General features: G+C 40.9%; 1 protein-coding gene across 1 annotated transcript in view; it reads left to right on the top strand.

Moving 5' to 3' along the window:
• Auh (AU RNA binding methylglutaconyl-CoA hydratase) overlaps positions 1 to 23139 on the top strand; it is a 105753-nt gene extending 82614 nt beyond the window's left edge. Inside the window, exons 7-10 of the mRNA XM_090324030.1 lie at positions 14532 to 14719; positions 18465 to 18515; positions 19595 to 19642; positions 22645 to 23139. Of these exons, the coding sequence (XP_090180156.1) occupies positions 14532 to 14719; positions 18465 to 18515; positions 19595 to 19642; positions 22645 to 22722 (365 nt within the window). The 3' untranslated portion in view covers positions 22723 to 23139. The remainder of the gene's footprint in view (positions 1 to 14531; positions 14720 to 18464; positions 18516 to 19594; positions 19643 to 22644) is intronic.
• The last annotated feature ends 873 nt before the right edge of the window (positions 23140 to 24012 follow it).

Below are 24012 nucleotides of genomic sequence, written 5' to 3'. Positions count from 1 at the left end.
CTAAACAACCTAAAGATGTGAGCAGATGTCCCTAAAGAAAATGTAAAGATGGGCAAAAAGCACACAAAGAAGTATTCAGCAACATTAGTCATTAGGGGAAATTACAATGAGACTCTACTCACCACCTAATAGAACGGCTTACATATGAAGGCTGTGCTCGTAACTGCTGGTGTTGACATGATACATCTGGAGCACTCACATGCTGTGCACAAATGTGAAATGGAATAAACAATTTAGGAAGCAGTTTGGCATTTTCTTAAAAAGTTAAACATACACCTATCGTATGAGCCATATGGCGAACATATGGTAAGTTCTAATAGCAGTTTATTTCTGACACCTTTATTTATACAGCTACATCAATATCCTCTCATTTTTTTTTCTTCTCCATTGTATAGGTGTCCCTGTTGGTAGACACTGGACTTGTTTTCTTTGTTATTAAAGCAGTGTCTACATGACAGACGTTTTCACATATTGCTTCACATTTTACCAATCTATCTTTTCCTCTAAGTGAACCTTCTGTTAGGTGCCAGGGGCTCCTGCCCATAACCCTAGCTGCTCAAGTGGCTGAGATCTTCTGACTTTGCTTAGGGTTTTTCTTTCCAAGAGTAAGCTTACTTTGATTTTGGCCGGCATGGCTGAGCAAGATAGACCCTGTGACAACCAGGGTTGGCTGGGATACCCTGCTCTCTTATTAGTTCTTTCAGCCAGTTTTTTCTGTTATGGGGAAATAATTTTCCTAATTGAGAACTACGTTTATCAGAAATAGAGAAAATAGCTTTCTTTAATCCATACTTTTCTTCCCTCAAAACAGGATATCTTTAACTTTATTTCTCAGGTGTCTTGTTTTCATGACAAATCATTTACCAAAGTCAAAATAGTGTGACCTGTAAAATTTCACCTCAAGTGAAAAACAGCTCACTTGAGTTGAAGATATTGTCAGGTGGACCAGCAGAAATCACTCTCAAAACGAAGATTCATAACATTCTTCGTTTGTTTGTCTGTTAGGTTTCCTGTGAAAATATTCTACTACTAAGCCTTATCTCTAACCTAGCTTTTTATTGTCTAATTGGAGATGGAATCTCAGATTTTCTGTTCAAGTTGGCTCCAAATGTCAGTCCTCCAGATTTTAGTCTCCTAAGTAGCTAGGATTATAGGTGTGAGCCACTGGCACCCAACTATAATGACTCTTTACCTATAGAAAAGAAAGCTTCATTTGACCCAGTGAAAAAAAGTAGCCAATAAACAGAAATACTGATCTGGTGACTTAATGGTTTAGGCTGTGGAGGACATACCTGGAATTGCTTTTAATGTGGAGAAGGACACATTCCCTTGGCAGGCTATATGGAAGCATGGGACTAAGGAGAGAGACCAAGGAAGCTGTGCAGTGCCATGGAATAGTCTCTGTGAGGGTGAGTTAGCCACCCTTGGCTGCTCTTGAACTCAGCATTGCTTTATTCAGTAGAGTTGCTGGGTGTTGTGCTGCCCACGTGGTGAATCAGAGAGTAAAAGGATGACCGGTGCATGGTCCAGTGTTTACTGGTGTATAGTGAAAGCTAAAGGGATTTGGGGGTAAGGCTTAGGATGTTGATGAGAATGTGGTTGCTGTGTCAGCAGTGGGAAGAATATACTAGATAGAAAGGAGTGAGTAGGTGAGACATTGGGGGAAGTACAGTGCCAGCATGGCTCGTCCCAAGCCTCATGTCACTCGCTTTTACTGTCTTCATCAGGCCACCATTCTACGTAGACTTTTTGTCTCCTGCTTCTAAGACTTGGGAAGTTGGTGCCTTAGGAACAGAGCAGCACTTCTCTTTATCTGTTTCTCTTTTCATATTTGTTCTTTCATACTCTTTAGCCTAGCTTCTGCCTTCTCCAGGCACACATCCTACCTTTGTTTTGCCTTTAGCATGATTTCTAATTCATTAGTTCTGTAATAGTGTTATTAAAGTCTTTCAGAGTTTCTCTCACTTTTCATCTCAGCACCTTAATTTATTGTCACCTTTGTGAGTTGAGTGTGCTGGATTCATGTCTTCTTTTAATTTGTCTCACATCAAGAGAACTTACGGAAACTTTCCTCCAGTGTGGTGCCAGATCTGCTCCCTTAACACAGGCTGGTGTCTTTGGCAGATACATGCACCTGCTTTGTTCAGCTTGTGGCTTAGTTTGCTTTGTGAAGTAGGCAAGCTGGCATATTTCTGTAAACTCACCATGCCATGGCCACTTTATCTCTCACCTTTTCTACCATGAGTCTCCATCAAGACCGTTCGTTGTTCTATCCTGATCAGTGAGCTTCAGGTTGAGTGCCCAGCGTTGCTTGATGTTGTGGGAGTTTATTTTTATCATCTGAAACACAGTAGTTGGTTGAGTGGAAGCTGGAGATAATCTTTTACACCCTTTTATAAAATTATTATTCAGGACATCTTCAATCTCTGAGATCTCAGACCATATCTGTTTCCCAGGAGACATGTGCTCTTTCCTCCACATTATGTTACAACTTAGGATAAGCTGTAGATTTTAGGACAGTTCCTGCCTTATTCATCCATCTCTATCTCCCAACTCTGGTGCAGCTTTTAGATTGAAAGTGGAGCCGTTTGGTGAATGGGCACATGTATATTTGAGGGTTCGGAGGCTCAGGGTGTACTCCTCTCCATGTCTTGTTCTGTGGGGCAGGAGAAAAGGAGTGAGAACAGCCTTCAAGGCTTGACCTTGCTGTGTGCAGAGAGGACAGTGACAGTCTCTACAACCTAGGGCATGTGGAAGACTGAATCATTTTCAAGAACTGATCTTTGGCAGACCTGTCGCTTAGGCCCTTTTCCTCTTCTCTTATCCTGGACTTGCTGGGCTTATACAGTTGTCTTCTATTTTACTAATTTTGCTCCATTTTTGCTAATGTACTCAGTTGTTGACAGAGACTACTTGCTTTTGTCAGCTAAAAACCAGAATATCTTAAGAATAATTATACACATTTTTTTTTGGCCAGTCCTGGAGTTTGAACTCAGGGCTGGAGCACTGTCCTTGAGCTTTCTCAAGGCTAGAGCTCTACCACTTGAGCCACATCACCATTTCTGGCCTTTTCTATGTATGTGGTACCAAGGAATTGAACCTGGGTCTTCATGCATGCTAGGCAGGCACTCTACCACTCTGCCAAACCCTTGGACTTTCTTTCTTTCTTTCTTTTTTTCCAGTCTTGGGCTTGAGCTCAGGACCTGAGCACTGTCCTTGAACTTTCTCAAGGCTAGAGCTCTACCACTTGAGCCTCAGCACCACTTCCGGCTTTTTTCTATGTATGTGGTACCGAGGAATCAAACCTTGGTCTTTGTGCATGCTAGGCAAGCACTCCACCACTAGGCCAAACTTGCCGCCCCCTTGGACTATTCTTTAGAAGGGTTTTTGATTTTTGAATCTCTCTTTGGCAAGTCTTTATGCTCCTTTTTGGTGGACACTTTTTGAGGATTTTGTCCATTTGTCATCTCTATCTACAAGGCTCCTGGGGCAGAATATGGTTCTGAGTCCTACTTCCTCTAGCTGTATTTAAAGTCTGTGGCACTTTTCCTGATCCTGCCTGCAGCAGCCAAGCTATAATGACCCACCCAATGCTTCCTCCGACCCAGCTTTCTGCATCTACCTCCTCTGTTGGTGTTTTTGTTTATTTGTTTGTTTTTGCCAGTCCTAGGGCTTGAACTTGGCTTGGGCACAGTCCCTGCGCCTCTTTTGTACTCAAGGCTAGTACTCTATCACTTAAGCCACAGCATGGTTTCTGGTGTTTTCTGACTGTATTGAAAAAAGAATTTAACTGACTTTCTTGCCTGGGCTGTCTTCTAACTTTGATCCTTAGATTTTAGGCTCTTGCGTAGCTAGGATTACAGGCATAAGCCACCAGAGCCTGGCTCCTCTATTGTTTTTCTTCTGTCTTTTGGTTGTGTTTTGTTTTGCCAATCCTGAGGCTTGAACTCAGGGCCTGGGCACTGTCCCTGGACACTTTTTACTCAAGACCCACAGTGCCCTGCCACTTGAGCCACAGCACCATTTCTGGCCTTTTCTGGGTATGTGGTCCTGAGAAATCAAACGCAGGGCTTCGTGCATGCTAGGCAAGGACGGTACCATTAGGCCATACTCCAGGCCCTTTTTTTTTCTTTTTTTTTGCATTTTTTTATTGTAATTAGTAAAAGGGTTACATGATATTTGCCAGATAGAAGGTGCATTAATTCACGTACATTGATACCCTTTCACATGTCTTGGTACCCATTTCCCTCCCCCCCCACACCCCCCACCCGTCTTGGTTTTCCCCCCTTCCCTATCAAATTTCAAATAACCAAATACAAATAAATTCAATATATCAGATAACAAAGTGAGATACTATAACAATATGAGATAACCAAGGGACAGCAAAGGAGATGAGTTTTTTAACCAATCTTTTACACAGATTTAAAAAGCAGAATTGACTGTGAACTGAGTATTTACACTAGAAGTCTACAGCATACATCTTAAATTTTTAGTGAATGCATATTACATTTATTTGGAAACACTAATAATTCCCTTCGTGTTTTCTTGGCACAGGGAAAAATGGTTTATACCTGGGAGCCTTCCATTAGTGTAGTGAGTACAGGTGGCTGACTGGCTGCTCTGGCCTATTTGTTACCACATATTTAACTGTGTGTTCATGGAGCTGAGATTGGGTGGGAAGGGAGACATGTCAACATTCCGACCGGTTAATTTCAAACATTTCCAGCTGTGCCTTCAAGTAATTTGAGATATCAATGTCTAAAAACATATTTATGAAACCTACAACTTAAATTTCTGTTTATTTTTTGAGCAATTTCAGTGACTAGGAATTAAGTCATTAGTGACCACCGTCTTTGGACTTCCCCCACTGTTCTTTAGGGCACTGTTATTTTAACATAGAATCTGTTACTAGTTATCCTCCTTATTGAAGGGAGTCTGAGGCCCAAGACTACCAGAGGGTGCCCAAAACTAACCCTTTATATACTGTTCATTTCCAGTGCCTATATACTTATGATAAAATTTAATTTATATAGGGAGGGCAGTAGGAGCTTAAAAGTCATATATAAATAACAAACTGGATCACTTACAATAGTGTACTGCAGTGGAAATTACATACATTCTCCTCTTTCCTGCTGTCCTTCCTCCAGCTGTGGGACAGACAGGTAGTACACAGAACTGTGTGCTGGATGGAAGTGCTTCAATCTCGAGCCACACAGAGCACAGCAGTGTCAACTCAGAGCAGCAATCCTAAATTCATAAAGTATTTATTTCTGGAAATCTCCACCAATATTTTCCAACTTCAGCTGACCGTAGGTGACTAAAATCTCAGAATGTCAAAATAAGGCTAACGGAGGACTGCTGCAGATCTTGAAAATTACTCTGGTATATTCCAGGAATTTCTGGTTTTTGTTTGGTTGTTTTTAAATTTTATTGATTTGTATTTTATTGTAAAGGTGATATGTGGGGAGGGGAAATAGTTACAGGAGTAAGGTAATGAGTAGGTTATCTTTTGAACAGTGTCACCCTCTCCCTCGTTTTCTCCTACTTTTCCTCTCCCTCCCTCCCCCAGGCAATTTCTTTGTTAGCCCACAGAGCTAGAAAAGGCAGTAGGTATGGGTACACACACACACACACACACACACACACACACACACACACACACACACACACACACAGAGTGTGATATGTTGTGGACAGATCTTTTTTTCTGGTTTAGATCAGAATTTTAGTTCTATGGTATATTTTGTTTTAATTTTTGGTTAGGAAGGAAAGTCATTGGTTTTGTTTTTGTTTTTCTGAAGATACGATTTTATTTTGGAAAAGTGACTAGCTGTTGGATATGTTTTACAAAAATAATTTCCAATAAATTGGAGTTGCTTCATCTCACTTGGCTATGCCCTGAAAGCTGGTCACCCACTTTTCCTAATATGAAACAGTTGTGGACTAGCTTCCTAAATAACTAAATTTTCTTGTACTGGCATTTTACAAAATGTTGGCAGTTTTCCCAGTGAGGAGTCATTCTAACCTGTCACTGTGGAATCTCATAGTTGTTTTAATGTGCTTGTTTTGTTTTCTGTTCTAGAAGTTCACAGGCTGGTCCTAGGCAGGTGTCCTCCGAAAGTGCATAGTGAAAAGGAGGCATGGTGTATAGGCTGTACAGGTTTCCTTCCTTGCGATCACTTCCACAGCTTTTCCTACAAGGCCAACCCTTAAGAATACAGGAGGGGAGGAGGTCAGGTCAGCCCATACAGAGTGGGGACTTAGAGCAGGAGAGGAGCCGTCGCTGTCTCCATATCTCTCATGTGGTAGGCCTCATGGGGTCATTCCAGCAGCTCTTGCCCACTGGGAGCTGACTGCCATGCAGTTCCATTTTGAAGTGTTTGGCTGTATTTATTGCCTCTGAAATGTTATGAAAGGGATAATGATTCACTTTTCCCTTTCTTCTCTCTGCCCAGTTACAGTCTGTCTCTGAGGTTTTGTCCCATCAAAGGAGAATCATAAAGTTTGAAGGCATGGCTCAGTTAGTAAAGCACTAGCCAGTGAATAAAACCACCAGGTATTAAGTTTGAGTTCTGGTCTCAGACCAAAACAAAAGAGAGAGGGAGAGAGGGAGGGAGGGAGGGAGGGAGGGAGGGGGGAGAGGGAGACGGGGAGAGGAAGAGTATGGAGGAAGCCCCATTGCCTGGTGACTGGTGTTCCTGGTACCCGTAAGTCACGATACCATTCTGAGCCCCGTTTTCTGTTTTGTCACGGAAGGACAATAATTGTAGTGACCTCGTAGAATTTTCAAATATAATGAATGATGCATTAAATTATATAGTATATAATCAGTTCTCAGTAGATGGTGGTTATCTATAATTAATGATGCTGCTAGGTCAAAATCTTCAAATCTTCACCACGATCAGTTTTTGATAAGGAAAAATAAAAAGTTTCCATCTCCATCCCTGCCATTGTTGGGTCATTTTTTTTTTGTAACATCAAGTGTTTCCCATGTCTTTTATCACTAATGTTTTACTGTCTATGGTAACATCTTACTAATAGAAAAGACATCTAGATACAAAAACTTTTTTCACTTCTTTCTGTTGTTATTAGTCCCTTACTTAAGGAAAGCCTTAAGGTCCAATTTTAATGAAATGCTATGTTCTTTTTATTGTTGCAAATGATACATTTTATTAAGACACAAAACTGCTTGAGGTTTGCATCCCTTGTCTACTTTCCATTGTGGTTGGCAAGTGAAAAGCTCTCCAAAGGGAACGTCTTCCATGACATTCCCTGGCCACCTCTCTTCCGGTGTTATTTTTAAAGCTAAGTGGTTGCTTCACACATTCTGGTCACCTCTTCTTAAATTTGAAAGAATGGAGATAAGTTTGAATCGTCATGAGATTTTCTGGGAGAAGCAATGCTGTTTCGTAGCTGAGGTGGTAGAAGAAGACGTGCCTATTGCATGAAGACTGATGGTGATTCATCTTCACGGGCCTGGTGTTCACTGCCCCAGAATCAATGCACCTCTGCAGGTGCAGACTCAGAAGCACTTGGGTTACTTCCTCCTAGATAGACTGCTGGAAGATGCAGCCTGGCCTTCTGTGTCTTGTTTCTCTTGAGTCACTTGTCCTCATCATCAGGAGACAGCTCTGTGGTCTTCTCTCTTGTTCAGGGAACCAGAAGACCAGTGGCAGGGAGAGAGCTGGAGGAGGAGGCTGCGGCCCCAGGAGACTCAGAAGAGGACTAGATTTTGAACTACAGAATCCATGAAAGAACAAATGCTCAGTGCTTTAAGCCACTGTATTTTGTGGAAGTTTGCAGTTCACAAGTAATGACTACTATGGTCCCGATCATTTGATCTTACAGATGATGAAACTATTTCTTGGTAAAGAACTTTGTAGGTTTATGCTTTAGCATTCTCACTGTTGAGTTAGGTTAGAAAATACCATTGTGTAATTGGTTTTCAACAGTTACGATACTTTCTTTTTTAAAGTACAGAGTGGTAAATATAATTCATAAGAGTGGCTTTGTAACTATAAGTGTATTAAGTTTGACAATTCATTTCAGTAGTTGGCTGATTTATCATGGCATGAGGTTCTGTGCTCCTTAGCAAAGACACTGTCTCAGGACCTCCCCTTCCCTCCCTTTTTTTTAAGACTTGCTTGTGTATTTAAGTTCATTTAGTACCACAATGATGTACATAGTAGGTATCCAGAATACCTACTATGTGCATATGACAGAATACAGTAATTGCAAAAAGAAGTATCCAGCCTAGGTAGAATCTTTATGATACAGTTCAGGTGCTGGCAGGACTTTATATCAACCATATATTTATTGACACTATGCAACATATTCTCTGTTTACATAGTGAGGGATTCAAATGGGAAAATTGCAGCCCTTTCAAAATAGACATGGTCACAGGGCCTATAATGTGCAGTGTGTTTTCTTGGCGAGATCTCTGGGTGTAGCACCAGCAAGCTGACCCCTGCATGCTCCTGCAGGTGAGCCCGTTGACTCACTTCTTTCTTTTAGTCACTTTTGTCTGAACTGCGTCTAACTTAAAACCAGTTTAGGATAGGTTTATGTGGAATATCTTTAGAAAGCTCAGTTTATTTAGATCAGGCTTCCTGATTTCAACTTTTTCTTTTGCGTAGAGAGCAGCTACATTGTAGCTAGCACCTGCTGATTCTTGTTCCTCTGTGCAGAACACCATCCTCCAACCCAGATAGGAGTGTGCCGGGAGTGCTAGGCAGACCTCTCTGGGTGGGGATGGGATACAAAGGCTTCAGTTCACCTGTCCAAGTGAACTATAGATACTGTGAAAACTCTTGTTTCTTTGTTGCAACCAAAGGTAAGGTTATGGTAGCTGGGAGAGGCCACAGGAGGCTTGAGACCTCTCTCATCTAGTAGCTGCTAGCACCCAAGGGTCATTGCAATTTATAATTGATTGAAATGAACTAAAATGAAAACTTGAGTCAAAGCAGTATTAGCACAGACCATTACCACCACCACAGAAAGTTCTCTCTCTAGTGTCTTTCCCTCCCTTGAGTTTCCAAACCTATCAGTTCTTTCTGTTGCTCCATTCGAGGACTGAGAGACCCACTGGGCCAAGCACGAGCCTGCCCAGCCTTCCAGACTGTACACAGTGGCAGAGGGCCAGGGCTAATGGCAGATACTGGGGATGGACAGTATTCATATGTACGTCATAACTGTCTGTGAAATTATTTTAAAAGTAAGACTTTATAGTCACCTGATTTACAATAATACATATTTCAAAAGTTAAGGAAGTTAAGGCTTATAGCTGGGGATTTATGTCCAGTAGTAAACCAGTTGCCTAGCGGACATCAGGCTCTCATACCGCAAATAAAGTTTAAAAAGTTGTAATTATGCTTTTTGGCAAATGTTTCTTGTAAACAAATATATGTAAACATTTCAGAAGAAAGTATACTTTTATTTGCAATGAATAAAAGTCAGGTGTGTCTCTAATAGTGTAAAGGACAATAGTTGAAAGGGGGTTTGATAATTGATAATAAATTTCAAAACTAAAACTTACCTGTATCACAAAGGTTTTAATTTGCTGCCAGGCTGCTTAATTTACTCTATACAAATAATTTTCATATCTAACCCATGTTCCCCTGCCCCAGTCTTTGAAATGGTTACATTTTTTTCTAAGTATTGCTTTAGCATAAGCCATGAAGGGCTTACAATTCTGGGGTTTAGCTGATTGAGCTTTCCTCCTATATTCCAATTTTGACTCACATTGTCTTTGTGTGTATGTGTGTTTGTGTGTGTGTGTGTGTGTGTGTGTGTTTGCTTAACAACATGTTAAAAGAATAGAAAACATAATACCACTTTAAACAAAGGTCACAAATTGCAGGATAGATATTTTTATGGTTTTTGTTTGATTGTGACATAGTCTGTTACAAGACCAGTAAACAAGCCCTGCTTGTGCACGTAGTCACACATTTCTGACCCTGGGTCTTTCATTGTACTAGCAAGAGGAAGTCAGTTTTGTAAGCACTGAGCTTGGATCTACCCAGAAGGCTTTGCCTGAAGCCCTCTGGAACAGAGTTCTGTGGAGGCCACTACAAAGAGCCTGGTGATTTTACCACAATGTTCCCTCCACAGCTCAAGGAGAAAATAATCTTAGTGGGGCTTTCTGTTTAAGAAAGGGAACTTACAAGTAATTCACAAGTAATACTTTTAGCATTAGCTGATCCTATCAACAAACATCCTGAATGTGGTCTGTGTCACTTTCAACTTAAAGTAGTTGTTGTCACTGTCCCCTTGCTAGTAAGGCTTTACTTCCCATGAAGTCATGAGGGAGGGAAAACGATGAAGGCTAAACAAAACAAAATGACATTTCCCACCTTGTAATATGAAATTCTAAGTTACATTCAGTTATGTAGCATTCTGTATTTGATTTTGAAATGTCAAAGCCTGCTTAAACTATTTTAGTATATCTATCTGTCTTGGGTATTCCTTTTTGTTTTATTATGTCTGGTGCTGGTACTAGGACTTGAACTCAGCCCCTCATTCAGCTTTTTCCACTCATGGATGACACTGCCACTTAAGCAAGGCCTCCAGTCCAGCATTTTGCCGATTAATGGGGAGATAGAGACTCATGGACTTTTCTGCCTAGCTGGCTTCAAATACTTGACCCTCAGATCTTACCCTTCTAAGTAGCTAAGATTCTAAGTAGCACGAGCCACGGGTGCCTGACTTTCATGTTTCCTACTTTGTGTTGATGGCTTTAGTCTAGAAGACCTGGAAGTTAGAGATTGCTGCCAGCACTTTTCTATTACATTGCATACCCAAGAGGTAAGAGAGCAAGCCTTCTTGGGCAAAAGATTGCTGTATTTAAGCCTTTGCCAATAGAGGTTGTGTCACTTTAAAAAGTTTATTTTACATGTAATCTCAGATTAATATCTAGGGAATTTTTGATGCCTTCCCGAAATACTAGGTTATATATGATGGGGAAAATTATGAATGAATGTATGACATTTCAAGTATTTAATATGTAAATATAGAAACACTGGTTGCCTGGTTACACTAGTTTTGCCCATTTCATTTTCCCTTAGTAATAAGACTCCCCAAATTGAGAGTCTTATTATTTTGGAGCCATGGCTCAGTTAATAGAATACTAGCTGAGGAGTGAAAGCAATTCGAGTCCCAGTCTCAAACGTAAAAGAAAAGACAAAAGGGTCCCAATTTATTTCCTGTGCCAGGAACTTAACAAGGACACTGCATAACCTAGCCTCCTGACGTGCATGTGTCCTAACCAGTGGGATGCAAGAAGTTGTTGGCCAGCACTTACTATCTCCCAAAATAGAACATTCTCTTGTCTTTCCCATGAGCTGACCTTGACGATAGAAGACGCAACATGAGGATAGCAAAAGGGAAACACTGAGGGAACACTGAGTCTCTGACTTCGTGAAGTGGCCACTTTTGGTCTATGTGCAGCTTTAAGAAGAAGGCTCAGAATTTTGCCTTTGATCACCTAGATTTCAAGCAGGTGGTTTCGGCAAGGTAGTAAAATTATAGACCTTGTTACTTACGCTGAATTAGTGATGTGGACAGTGAGAAATTTGAGATCTGATAAGATCCCATGAAGTTCTGACTACAAATAAACTTCCCGTGCTCATTCGTTAATGTTCATCACTCATCACTTGTTGGAAAAGCCTTGAAATGCAATGCAAAAAATCTTTAAAAGAGTCTTTAGAACAAGCCTCTGAAATGTGGCTGTTCAAAGTACCATATGAGTAGGAATGTTGCATTTTTAAAATGCGACTCCACTGAAATGAGCCAGAATCTGAGGAAGAAATAGGCAAGGTGAATTTGGAGCATTTTGTGGTGCCAGATGATAAGAAGGTATGAGACTATTAGAGCCTTTATAAACTTCTGTTGTCAAGGTGACGTAAAGAAGGGTTACAGTTACACAAGTAACCGATTTAATCAGTCTTGGGCTATGAGTCTACCTCAGCAGTGGGCAACCTGGAACAGTACAAGACTTGGTCCCACCCAGGGATGACCAACCTTGGAGTGTTTATGGTGGGCTGATGGTGAAATGTAGTTTTGTTCTCATGGCCACAGGGGAAGCATAAAAGCCTGAGTTCTACATGGTGATTCTTTCTGCAACCAATTAGCTTTTGGTTTCTGATCACAGTTGAGTTCAGAGACCACGGACTGACATCTTGGGCCTACTCTGGCACTAGAGAGAGACTGTATTAGGTACTCACCCAGTTTGTGCTGAACAACTGTCAGCTACATATTTGGGATAAATCTGGGCTCAAATCGCCCTCTAGGGCTGAAAGAGTGATAGCACCACCAACTGCACTATCAAAGTGAAGCTAGACTTAAGGCGACCTGTAGCGCAGAAATAGCAAAAGGGACAACAGGCTTGGAAGAGATAACTGATCTACCTAAGTTACAAAAATTGCAACAAATACCTAAACCTTCAATGTTCAAGTGATGTCACATATCAGCAAGCACGGAAGATTTTCAGGGGACTGTGTCTTCATACGTATGAACAATTCCAATGAGCTGAGTAATATGGTTGAATTCTCTGATGGCAAATTGCATACACTTGCTTACAGAAACTCAGTGAGCTTCAAGAGACCACAGGAAAACAACTCAATATTTATCAGAGAAATTTAATGGAGGTGAAAGCATTTCAAATAATAATAATTCTTTGGGCTGAAAATATACTAAGGAAACTGAGGAACGCAGTAGAAAGATAGCGGACTAGATGAAATACAAGAGAGAATTAGTAAGCTAGCTTACTAATTAGAACTCTAGCTTATCTCAACGTGATGATAACTGAAAACCTAGAGAAGAGTACAGATACCCAAATACTGAGGATTCAGAGTCACTCAACCAAGTATACTCCACGATACATTAATCAGACTCTCAAAAGAGAAGGATTATCCGGGCAGCAAGAGAGGAGAAATAAAGATGTCTCCCAGTTTGCCTTGACAACAAGATAAACCAGGTAGTTATAAATAAAGACTAAGAGAAGGATAAAGTCTAAAAACAGCTACAGTAAATTAAAAAAACAAGAATGAAATGGTTACATTAGAATGAATTCTATAACTTGTGGGTGGGGCAGGAGGGAAAAACTGAGAGAGAACAAGAGACAGATGACATTGTCCAAAAACATATGTACTCATTACCTGACTTATGTAACTATAACAGTAAAAATAAAAATCTTGAAACCTCAAAGAAAATGTATCTCCTTGAAAGTTCCAGTCTTTATTTTTTCCCACTCCTTCTTCGTGGATATGTGAATAAAAAGTGATTTCCCTTTCCTTTTAAAAGTAGTAAGTTCCCAGTCTGAAGTGTGGCATGATGAAGTGAAAGAGACTGGCAGAAAATTGCAATAAAAGGCACAAACGGCTTCATGTAGACTTTGATTTTCAGTTAAAATTACCAAGCTAGCTTCAAAATTGGGTATCTAATGTAGATTGGAAAACAAAACCAAACACACTAAATTTGGGGGCAAATGAAGCCCTACATTTGTATAGATAGACGAGAGCTGTCTGTCTGTCTATTTCCTTTTTCTCATGGGATTTGGCTCTTGGCCACACGTGTCGTGGCTGCCCAGCAGCTCCTTGAAGGGGGTGAGAAATGGGTGAAGCCTGATACTATGGCCATGGCCTATTCCAGTGGGTGGAAGTAGCGATAAACCTGTACTGCCTGCTTTTGTCCCGGCTTCTGTGCGGTGAATCTTCACTGGAAGATAGTATACTGAGTTGAGCTGAGTCAGTTATTCAGTCCTTCACAAAACAGAACTCCTCTGACCTGAGTTTAGCCTAAATCCTGCTGCTCGGCCCCTGTATGCCCTTGGAGTTGAAGAGTGAATCGACTCCCTAAATTCCTGTTAGTAAAGAGCAAAGCCAAAATCAAGCATGTGGTTCTGACTCCACCGAGTGGATTTTTCTAGCAACTGAGAGGAAGCACTATCCCTGTGACATAGCATCGTCAAAGGACAAGCCAGCAGGAGCTGTGAGACGTGCACTGAAAAAACAAGGCACGCAGGACAAAACCAGTTTTCAAGATAATTGCTTTTATTTTTTACAAAATGAATGTATTAGTTACATTTCATTCACCATTAAAGACTCTAAAAGTTTGGGAATCGCATTTGTGAGAATCTGCTAAACTATAGCTAAACTGGAAAAAAAAACAAACAAACAGAAAAACTAGGCTAAGCTTGATGGCGTTCTGTACTTCCAGCCTCTTCCTGAGCAGCACTGCTGGTCCTGGACTGTCAGCTTGTGCTCACTGCCCTGGTTATGGCTGTGGCCTGGATTCAGGAAGGTACCAGCTTTGTTGAAGGTGCCAGAGTCTCTTAATAGTGCCACAAATTCCACGTGCTGTTTTTCAGTTTTGTCTATTGTATAAAGTAACTGGCAGGTTATTTCTTGGAGTGGTGTTCCAGTAAATTGTGTTGATGTATAAATGCATGCATTTTTATAAACATATCAAGGAAGCACTGGCACAGTAAAGCTGCAAGGGTTTCAAATCCTTTCCTCTCTCTCCCTTGTGTCTAGGAGGCACACAGAGATTACCACGCGCCATTGGAATGGCCTTGGCCAAGGAGCTCATCTTCTCAGCACGGGTGCTGGATGGCCAGGAAGCCAAAGCAGTGGGCTTGATCAGCCACGTTCTAGAGCAGAACCAGGAGGGAGACGCTGCCTATCGAAAGGCCCTGGACCTAGCAAGAGAGTTTCTACCTCAGGTACTTCTGACAAGAGTTCCTTCTAACTAGAGACCCTCCTGACGCATTGATGACAGTACACTCTGGAATACCTGAGGTGATATACCTGCTTTCCAACAAAGGTATGCTTGGTAGCCAAATGGGGGAAGTCATGCTTCTAATCCTGGCTATTCTGGAGGCTGAGATCTGAGGATCTTGGTTCAAAACCAATCTGGCAGAGTCTGTGAGACTCTTATCTTCAGTTAACTACCAAAAAAGCAAAAAGTGGAGATGTGGCTCCAGCAGTAGAATGCTAGCCTTGAATCAAAGAAGCTCAGGGACAGTGCCTAGGCCCTAAATTCAAGTACAGTGCCCCAGTAGAAGCACAAAAAAAAAACAAACCAACAACAACAAAACCTAGAAATGTTACATTAGATCACCCTTAAGATTCTTCAGAATTAAAGTTGATTAGAAGATAATCTGAGGAAAGTTATATGATAGCCATATACTGATAACATTTCACATAACAATGTTTGACATACATGGTACAACTCCCTAGCAAACTGGTTTAGTTTGTTTAACAGCTGAGTGTTCCCACTGAAGTCATCCATGAGGAAACACAGCAGTGGGTGGAGTAAACCACCCTTACACCACAGCCCATTGAAATACTGTTTCCTCGTTAAGTAAGGGGACCTAACAGTCTGTTACACTTAGTGGGCTTTCATGTGATGTCTGCATTTGAGATGATCAGCTGGAGAAACTGAGTTATGTATTGTATTGTGATGTATGTTTGTTTGCTGGTGAGTTTAGCATTCAAGTACAGTATATACTTCCACCCAAAGATGCTCAAAAGATCCAGAACACCTCACTTTTCTGCAAGTATGATGGTTTGTAATGTTAATAGCTATGCATCTGTGGTCCTGCTTTTAAGGGATTCTTTTTCTTTTCAAGTAAATTCTTTTTAAACTTGTACTTTTATTGTTAAGGCGATGTATAGAGCGGTTACAGTTACGTAATAAGTAATGGGTTTATTTCTTGTCAAACACTGAATTCTTTTTTTGTTGTTTGGGGGTTTTGTTTTTTTCTTTTTATCTGTTATAGGGCTTTACTCAGGACCTGGGTGTTATCTCTGTGCTTTTTCACTGAAGGCTAGTGCTCTTTCACTTGGAATCACAGCACCACTTCTAGTTTTCTGGTGGTTAATTGAAGATAAGAGTTTCATGGTCTTGGGCCGGGAGTTTGGCCTAGTGGTTAAAGTGCTTGCCTAGCATGCATGAAGACCCGGGTTCGATTCCTCGGTACCACATACATAGAAAAAAGCCGGAAGTGGTGCTGAGGCTCAAGTGGTAGAGCTCTAGCCTTGAGAAAGTCCAAGGACAGTGTTGAGGCCCTGAGCTCAAGCCCAGGACTGGCAAAAAAAAAAAAAAAAAGAGTTTCATGGTCTTTCCTGCCCGGGCTAGTTTGGACTGCAATCCTCAGATCTCAGCCTCTTGAGTAGCTAGGATTTTAGGTGTGAGCTACCAATGCCTGGCTTAAGGAATTGTTTTGTGTCTCAGATTCATTTTTCAAATACCTTTTCTCTAAAATCACAGATTAAAGGATTTAAACTTAACACGAAGAGTCTCCTTTTGCTGTGTAAGTGATGAATGATCATCTTCTTATCCTAATGGAGCTGGAAGTTTTTATAGTGCCCCTAACCATTTCTGGAGCCAAGATGAATTTCACTCTAGCTTCAGGTCACTTACCACAACAAGATTTATAACCTTGTTGGAATGTCATGAGGTCTCTTTTCAAAAAAGACAGCACATTGCCCCCATATTTTTCTAGTTTGTTTCCAGTGTCAGAAAGTATTCTTGGCCTTTAGCCTGAGAACCTTTGCTGCTGCTGCATTGCAGAGTTGCCTTCAAAAACCACAGTGCCGAGTATGATGCTGCTCTAGTCCTTCTTAAATAACTTACGGCTGTTGGCTCTCTCAGGACAGAGCCCTTTTAAGTTGTTCTCCATATGAGTTAGCTGGCATCCAGCCTTCTGCTGAGCAGAGTCCAAGGAACTGTTGTTGAATTGGTGGAGAGAAAGTAAGGAATTTTTTTTTTTTTTTGCCAGTCCTGGGCTTGAGCTCAGGGCCTGAGCACTGTCCTTGGACTTTCTCAAGGCTAGAGCTCTACCACTTGAGCCTAAGCACCACTTCCGGCTTTTTTCTATGTATGTGGTACCAAGGAATCGAACCCGGGTCTTCATGCATGCTAGGCAAGCACTTTAACCACTAGGCCAAACTCCCGGCCCAAGTAAGGAATTTTTTTAACTTCTTTATAATGACTTTGATTATAACTTTGGTTTCCCTCCCTCCCTGCCCCCCAGATACTAAGGAAGTGTATTCCCCTACAGAGAAATTGAAATGCAGGCAACAGAGGAAGAAAGTAGCACCTGAACATTGGTGTAGTGACCTCCTTTAGCTTAAAACTTTGATGAAAGCATCTCTTAGTTGAAATCAAGGGCAGTGTGTAAGAAAAGTCCTGGCATCATGTTGATGCCAGACACTCCTGGCTGTAATTGGCCTGAGCCCACTCAGTGCACCAGAGCTTCATGCAGAAGACTCATGGGCTCGTATTTCTCCCTGAGCCTCCATGTGGCTTGTACCATCACTGTTCGTGCTACCCTCCTGAGGCCAGCCAGACCAGCTCCCTCCTCCTGCCTCCATCTCTCCCACTGCCAGTGTGCCTTTGAGCTGCACAGCCCTTGGGAGTAAGCCAAGCATCCTTCACTGTCCTGGGCAGGTTCCCTTACCTCTCATCCAGAGGATCCTCCTCTGAGAACATCTGTGGTTAACATTAACTGCTCTCTGGTCAGATGATGATATAGGAAGAGTTCAGTGACTTCAGACAAGGTTTGACTTGTAAAAAGTATATGCACGAGTTATCCAGACATTTGAGTGGAGTAATCTTAATTTTACATGTTACTTTGTTACTAACTTATTGTACCTTTACATAACTAAAAAGCCTCTGTAAAATGATTGTGTCTAGAGAATATAGACAGATCAGATTGGATCATAGAGACCCCTACCTGTATATGAAACAAAAGACATTTTTCATGACATCATCCAGTCCTCCATTCTCTTACTAGAACCCTGTTCTTGTGCCTGGTTTTAGAAGCTATTTGAATTTGACTTTCCAGTTCAGACTATGCCATTGAATTCACATTTAGCATGTGTAAACAATATTTTAGACATGTAAAATGAGATCAAAGAACTAAGCTCCGTCTTGTCCTCGTTAGGATAGCTTAGGAAGAGATTGTCTTCTGTAGGATATGGGTTATGTTGACCTTCTCACAGAGAGGGTCTTTTTCCTCCCTCCAAGACCCTGGATGCAGTTGCACTAACCACTCCCACCATCACTTCGCTACTGTGATAAGGGCAAGTGGTCCAGACCACCTGAAATGGCTGGGACCAACTCCATCCTGATCATCACTGTGTTGCTGAGGCAAGGATTTCCTTTGCTTTGCCCTGCTTAACCTCTAGGTTAATGCTAGGCCATCGACTGGACTGCCTGTTACCTTGGAAGATTACAGGGTAACAGAATACTGTGGAATCTAAGTAACGTGCCCATGCAACGCGATTGTTACAAGTGCTCTGTAATTAATACCTTGCAGAACTCAGTAAAGAAAGTGTTCATCTGATAACTCAGTCATTGAGATATCAGACTTGTGGTGCTGCTACAGAGCCAACCCTGGGGTATATTGCATAATTCACATAAATAGTAACTAAAATTTGCTTATTTAATTTGAATTTTAGGGACCTGTTGCAATGAGAGTGGCGAAATTAGCAATTAATCAAGGGATGGAGGTAAGTTCCTCAACCCTGTTACTGGAATGAATAGAGATTTAATCCAAAAGAACCATCTTTGGGTTTCTACATGTTTTTTTAGATTTCTACATCGAAATGTAATTGTTTGAATATTCCTGTTATTAAAAGCTGCTAGGCTTCTTTTAGCAAGCATTATAACCACAGAATTCAGAATTTTACTGATGCCCTGCAGCTATGACATTCTTGTTATTCTTGCCATTGAGTTAATAGACTTGCAGGCTACTCATTCATAGAAAGCCAAGACCGAGCGGCATTCTGCGTATTCTCGGCATTGCATTATAACAGAATCCCCAGGAGGACTTCCCAGCTCTAAACTGTGTCCACCTCTTTCCATCTTCAATCTTTGCAGTGTGTCTTCTTCTGACTGAGGGACACACAAACACGTAAACCAGGGCCCTGGGCAGGGGTTTGGGCAAGGGGCGGAACAGCTCCTGAGAGGCTTCTGAGAGGTTTCTGCGGAGAGCTGATCTTTTTTGGTGAAAGGATTTTTGGATACAAGAATTTTGAAGAAAAAATACTTCCCTACAAACGCAGGAGTCATCAGTATGTCCTCAGTTTTATGCCAGTATAAAGAGATTCGGGCTTTTTTTGCAATAAATGCAGCTTTGTAAATCTAGAAGTATTAGATTTTTTATTACAACATGCTTCATAATAGTAACTTCTAATAGCAAACATCTTAGATAACCCTTCCACGTACCAGGTTTTATCTGTAGCTGTGATCTGTGCTCTAAACAGACTTTACTTCATTTAATCGTGATAGTTCCCTCCTCCCTCAAGTTCGTGATTTCCACTGTCATTCAAGCTCCTTGTTCAGGCATGCCTAGGAAGCACAGCTAGGCTCCCTAGCTTTTCCACATTACACAGCCACCAGGTAGTAGAGTCAAAATGTGAACCCAGGAAGCTTGGTCTGAGGTCTCCTCACTCTACTGATCAATTATACTGCATTAAAATTCACTTCTCTTGGAATAGACTTGTTCAATTTGAATTTATATTGGATGCAGCATTGTCTAAAAAGTTATTTCTGCTTAAATGAATTATTTGTTTTTTTGAATCCCCAGGTCGACTTAGTCACAGGATTAGCTATAGAAGAAGCTTGTTATGCTCAGGTATGTAGTACAGTCACCTGTTTGGTGGCATTGTCTTTACCTTCTTGGGCAGTACAAGTAAATGACATGTTTCTGAGCAAGATGGCTTCATTCACCACCACTCCAAAGTGGTACAAATAAGTTGAATGAGATTATTTCTTCCTTTTGCCTGTTACCAGCTCTTAGGACTGATGGTTTTCCACAGACAAATTCGTCTACATAATTTAGAGATGGTAACTTGGTGCCATTTGGCTGTAGCACTTCGTCTCGGCTCATGTCTTCTTGGTGAGAATGGACTTGGCATCTTACCCTGCATATGTAGAGAGATGGCAGAGGGTGAATGTGTGCCCACTACACCATGATGCTATTTGATATGCTGACATTTTCTGAGGTTCCATATTGGAAGTTCACTAATGTAAGGGTAACTATATTTATAATGATTATGATTAGTGTTATATTGATTAAATTCAGGTTAGTAGGTTTGTTTTGTGAGGAGAGTCTCACACATGATGGACAGGCTACCTAAATGCCAGCTCCAGTTCTGTTTATAACAAGTATATACAGTCTGGGCCAGGAGTTTGGCCTAGTGATAGAGTGTTGCCTAGCATGCACGAAGCCCTGGGTTCAATTCCTCGGTACCACATACATAGAAAAAGCCGGAAGTGATTTTGTGGCTCAAATGAGAAAAGCCTAAGGACAGTGCCCATGCCCTGAGTTCAAGCCATAAGACTGGCAAAAAAAAAGTGTGTGTGTGTGTCTTTTTTTTTTCTCTATTTTTCCCAAAAGATAATGACTTTGTTTCAGGATATCTGAACCAAAAGAACTTCATTCTGGTCTTTCACAGAGGTTTTAGAAATTATATGACGGAATCATGAGTTGGTTACTCTTTGGCTGCATATATCCATCACTCACCAATGACTTATATGCTATGAGTGGAGGAAATTTTAACTGTCTTTGACTTCAAAAAGTTTGCCAAGCATTTATAAAGAAATTCCACTTTTCTACGCTGCTGTCCAGAAAAATGTATGCTGATGTCACATTTCTAACTTGTTATATGAGGCCAACATGATCCTAATACCTAAAAGAAATGCCGCAGAAAGGTATTACAAGAAAGGAAGAGTATCAAACATCTCTCATGAGTATGCACAAAAAAAATCCTTTGAGATAATTAAAAAAAGTTATATGCCTAACCAAGTGAGATTTATTCACACATCAAGGCTTGTTAATTAAACATTAGAAAAATCAGTCAGTGTAATCTATCATATAAACAAGTTAAAGAAGAAGGATTATAGTCATGTCAGTAAATGCAAATAAAAAGCATAGACTGGAGGTATGGCTCAAGTTGTAAAACACCAGCCAAGCAATTAAGCTGCATAAATGTGAGACTCTGAGTTCAAACTCTGCTGCTGCTGCAATAAAAAAACAAAACAAAAAAAAATAATAAACCATTTTGAGCCAGGTGCAGTGGCTCACGTCTGTAATCCTAACTACTCAGGAAGCTGAGATCTGAGGAGCAAGGTTCAAAGCCAGCCCAGGCACTAAAGACCTTGTGACTCTTATCTTCAATTAATCACTAAAAAGAGGGAAGTAGAGCTGTGGCTCCAGGGATAGGGCGGTAGCCTTGGGCTGAAGAGCTCAGGGATAACGTCAAGGCCCAGGGATAGGGCAGTAGCCTTGAGCTGAAGAGCTCAAGAATAGTGCTCAGATCTAGAGTTCAAGCCCCATGACCCATAAAAAAAAAAAGGTTTTGATAAAATATAATATTACCTATTATAAAAATTCTCAGCAAACCCTAAATGAAGTAGAACTTCTTCAACTTGATAAGAATGTGCTTATCAATTGCACATAAAGATCAGATGAAATATGGTTGTCCTCTCACTGTAATGTTTTAACAGCATACTTGGAGTCCTGGATATGCAGTAGGAAAAAGATTTAGCAGTAGTTCCTGTTAAGAAGGAAGAAATTAATGTGTTCACAGACCAGGTTAACTGTATATGTAGGAAATCTCAAAGAATAACAGGCACAACAACAAACCTTATCATGAATGACAGCAAGATTACAATCCATGCTAATGTACAGAAGTCAATGGTCTCTGTCTGCCAGCAGTGGAAAATTGGAGCTCAAAATTAATAGTACATTAGTAGAAAGAACATGAAAGACTTAGATATAAGTCCAGATAAATATGTCCACAAGCGATAGGAAAAGAAACTACAAAACTCTGGTGAGAGAAATCAAGATCTAAATAAACAGGAAAATGATCTGTGTTCATGGATCTGAAAACGTAATCTTTGTGAAGTGATGAGTTTTCAGCAAAAATCTCAACCAGTCACTTTATGGATGTTGATTCTGACCTAGGTAATGCAAAGTCCAAAGACAGAATGACCAGTACACTGTTCCAGAGAATAGTGCCGAAGACTGACATTACCTTACCAAAAGCTTCTGTAATCAAGACATTGTGATACTGGTGAAAGAATACACATCTAGATTAAGAACCATCAGGAACCCTGAAGTAGACTCACACCATATAGTCAGCTGATAATTTTGAGAATCAAAAATAGATCTCTGCAGAAAGGGTAGTGTAATCTTTTGCTCCTGTCCCAGGATAGGAGCTATGAAATTGCAAAAGGCCATGAAGGAACCTTTAATGCATGTCACTAAGAAAAGTTTCAGTCTAAAAAGTCAATGTACAATATAATTCCAGAAAAATGAAATTCTGGAAAAGGTTTTGAGTGATAGAGGTCACTCAAATAAATAAATGGAACAAAAGGCTGTTTAGGGCAAAAATCTGTGCTGCTCTTAAAAATTAAAATCTTAAAAAAAAAAGAAAAGAAAATTTAAACTTGAAATGGGAAAAGGCTATTTGGAGTAAAAAATAATTCAGCCACATAATTACACAAATTGGTCCATTGACTTGCAGATTTCAAAGGTTCAGGATGAGCTTCTAATACATTTTCTTAGGTAATATTTGCTAAACTGGGACTATTCTGGTTTTAATTTCTTTGGTAATGTTTTACTTTTCTTAGACCATTTCTACAAAAGATAGACTCGAAGGTCTTCTTGCTTTTAAAGAGAAAAGGCCCCCTCGCTTTAAAGGCGAATAGGAGGAGCAGAAGCTCATACAGTGCCGCCGTAATGAAGGTACTTCTGGAAGTACCTTTCCAGCCCGCCCTAGGCCTCAGCCCACGGACCCTCCATGACCAAAGTGAGGAGCTGCTCATGTCCCGAGTTCGCATCTGGAAGGACCATCCTGTACTTCTGCCATGTGTATCATGTAGTCATTCATATTTGTAAGGCTACTAGTGTACTGTCAGAAACATTACAATTAGGTATATGTTTTTAAATACTTCCCGCATATGATGCTTTCCGTTCTTACTTTTTTTTAATGTGAATAATTTATATATTGCACACTCTAGGGAATCATATTGACTGTATGTCTACTGTGCTGCATTAAGAAAAATAAAATCATTTCTGTATACCAAAAATGTGAAGTTATACCAAATAAAGTTTCTGAGTGATTAGATACCTATGGGCAAGTGCACATATGTACATCTCAACTGGAAAAATGAAGTGATAGACCTTCTGAGTGAAAACTACCTAATAAAAATAAAATACGTGAAAACAACCTCTTACCCCATCCTTTTCGAATTGAATCCATCATTGCATGTTGGGCTGGAGAGAAACCGTTTCATGCTGATTCTATCAGGCAGCTTCTTTCTCTAGTCTTGGCCTACAGAACCAACTTACTCCAAGCAGACTCTAATCAGAGAGTGGTGCCTGGCCTCTACTGTGCAGGAAAAAGAAAATGGTACCCCGAGGTTGGGTTGGGTGTCATGACTTAAGAGTGTCCATACACCGATGGCTCACGCCTGTAACCCTTGCCCACTCAGGTCATCTGGAGATTCAGAATGTCTATAAGAGATGCCGTTTCCAAAATAACCTGCAAAAAGCCAGGTTGGCAGGGCCAGCCAGCCAGAGTCTCTGAGTCCAAACCCTAGTACCACCAAAAAATAAATGAATAAGTAAAAGTGGAGACTGTCCTATGCTTCGTGGCCCCCTCAATTTACACTGGATTTTTGTAAGGGAAAAAAACAAAAATGGTGACCATCACAGTGCTTTCTTGTAATAGACATGAAGAGAGGCCTTCAGGAGCGGGTATGGACCAGCGGGGGGAGTCTGCCTGTGAGATGTGGGAATTGTGGACTGTGCTCCCAAGTACCTGAAAAGAGCTTTGTTGGTGTTCCTTTTGTCCCAGCAGAATGCCTGCTGAAGTGGTTCCCGGGCATGGCCTCGTCATGCCGAAGACATCAGCTGAGATGGCCCTGCCACACTGAATTCTCAACAGGTTTAACCTTTGCTTTGGGAGTCTAACTCTCACCATAATTCTAAAATTC

This window comes from Megascapheus bottae, chromosome 34 (assembly GCF_031878675.1).
Source record: "Megascapheus bottae isolate mThoBot1 chromosome 34, mThoBot2.hap1, whole genome shotgun sequence".
In the NCBI taxonomy this organism is placed as follows: Eukaryota; Metazoa; Chordata; class Mammalia; order Rodentia; family Geomyidae; genus Megascapheus; species Megascapheus bottae.
This window is presented reverse-complemented; position numbering and strand designations above follow the sequence as displayed.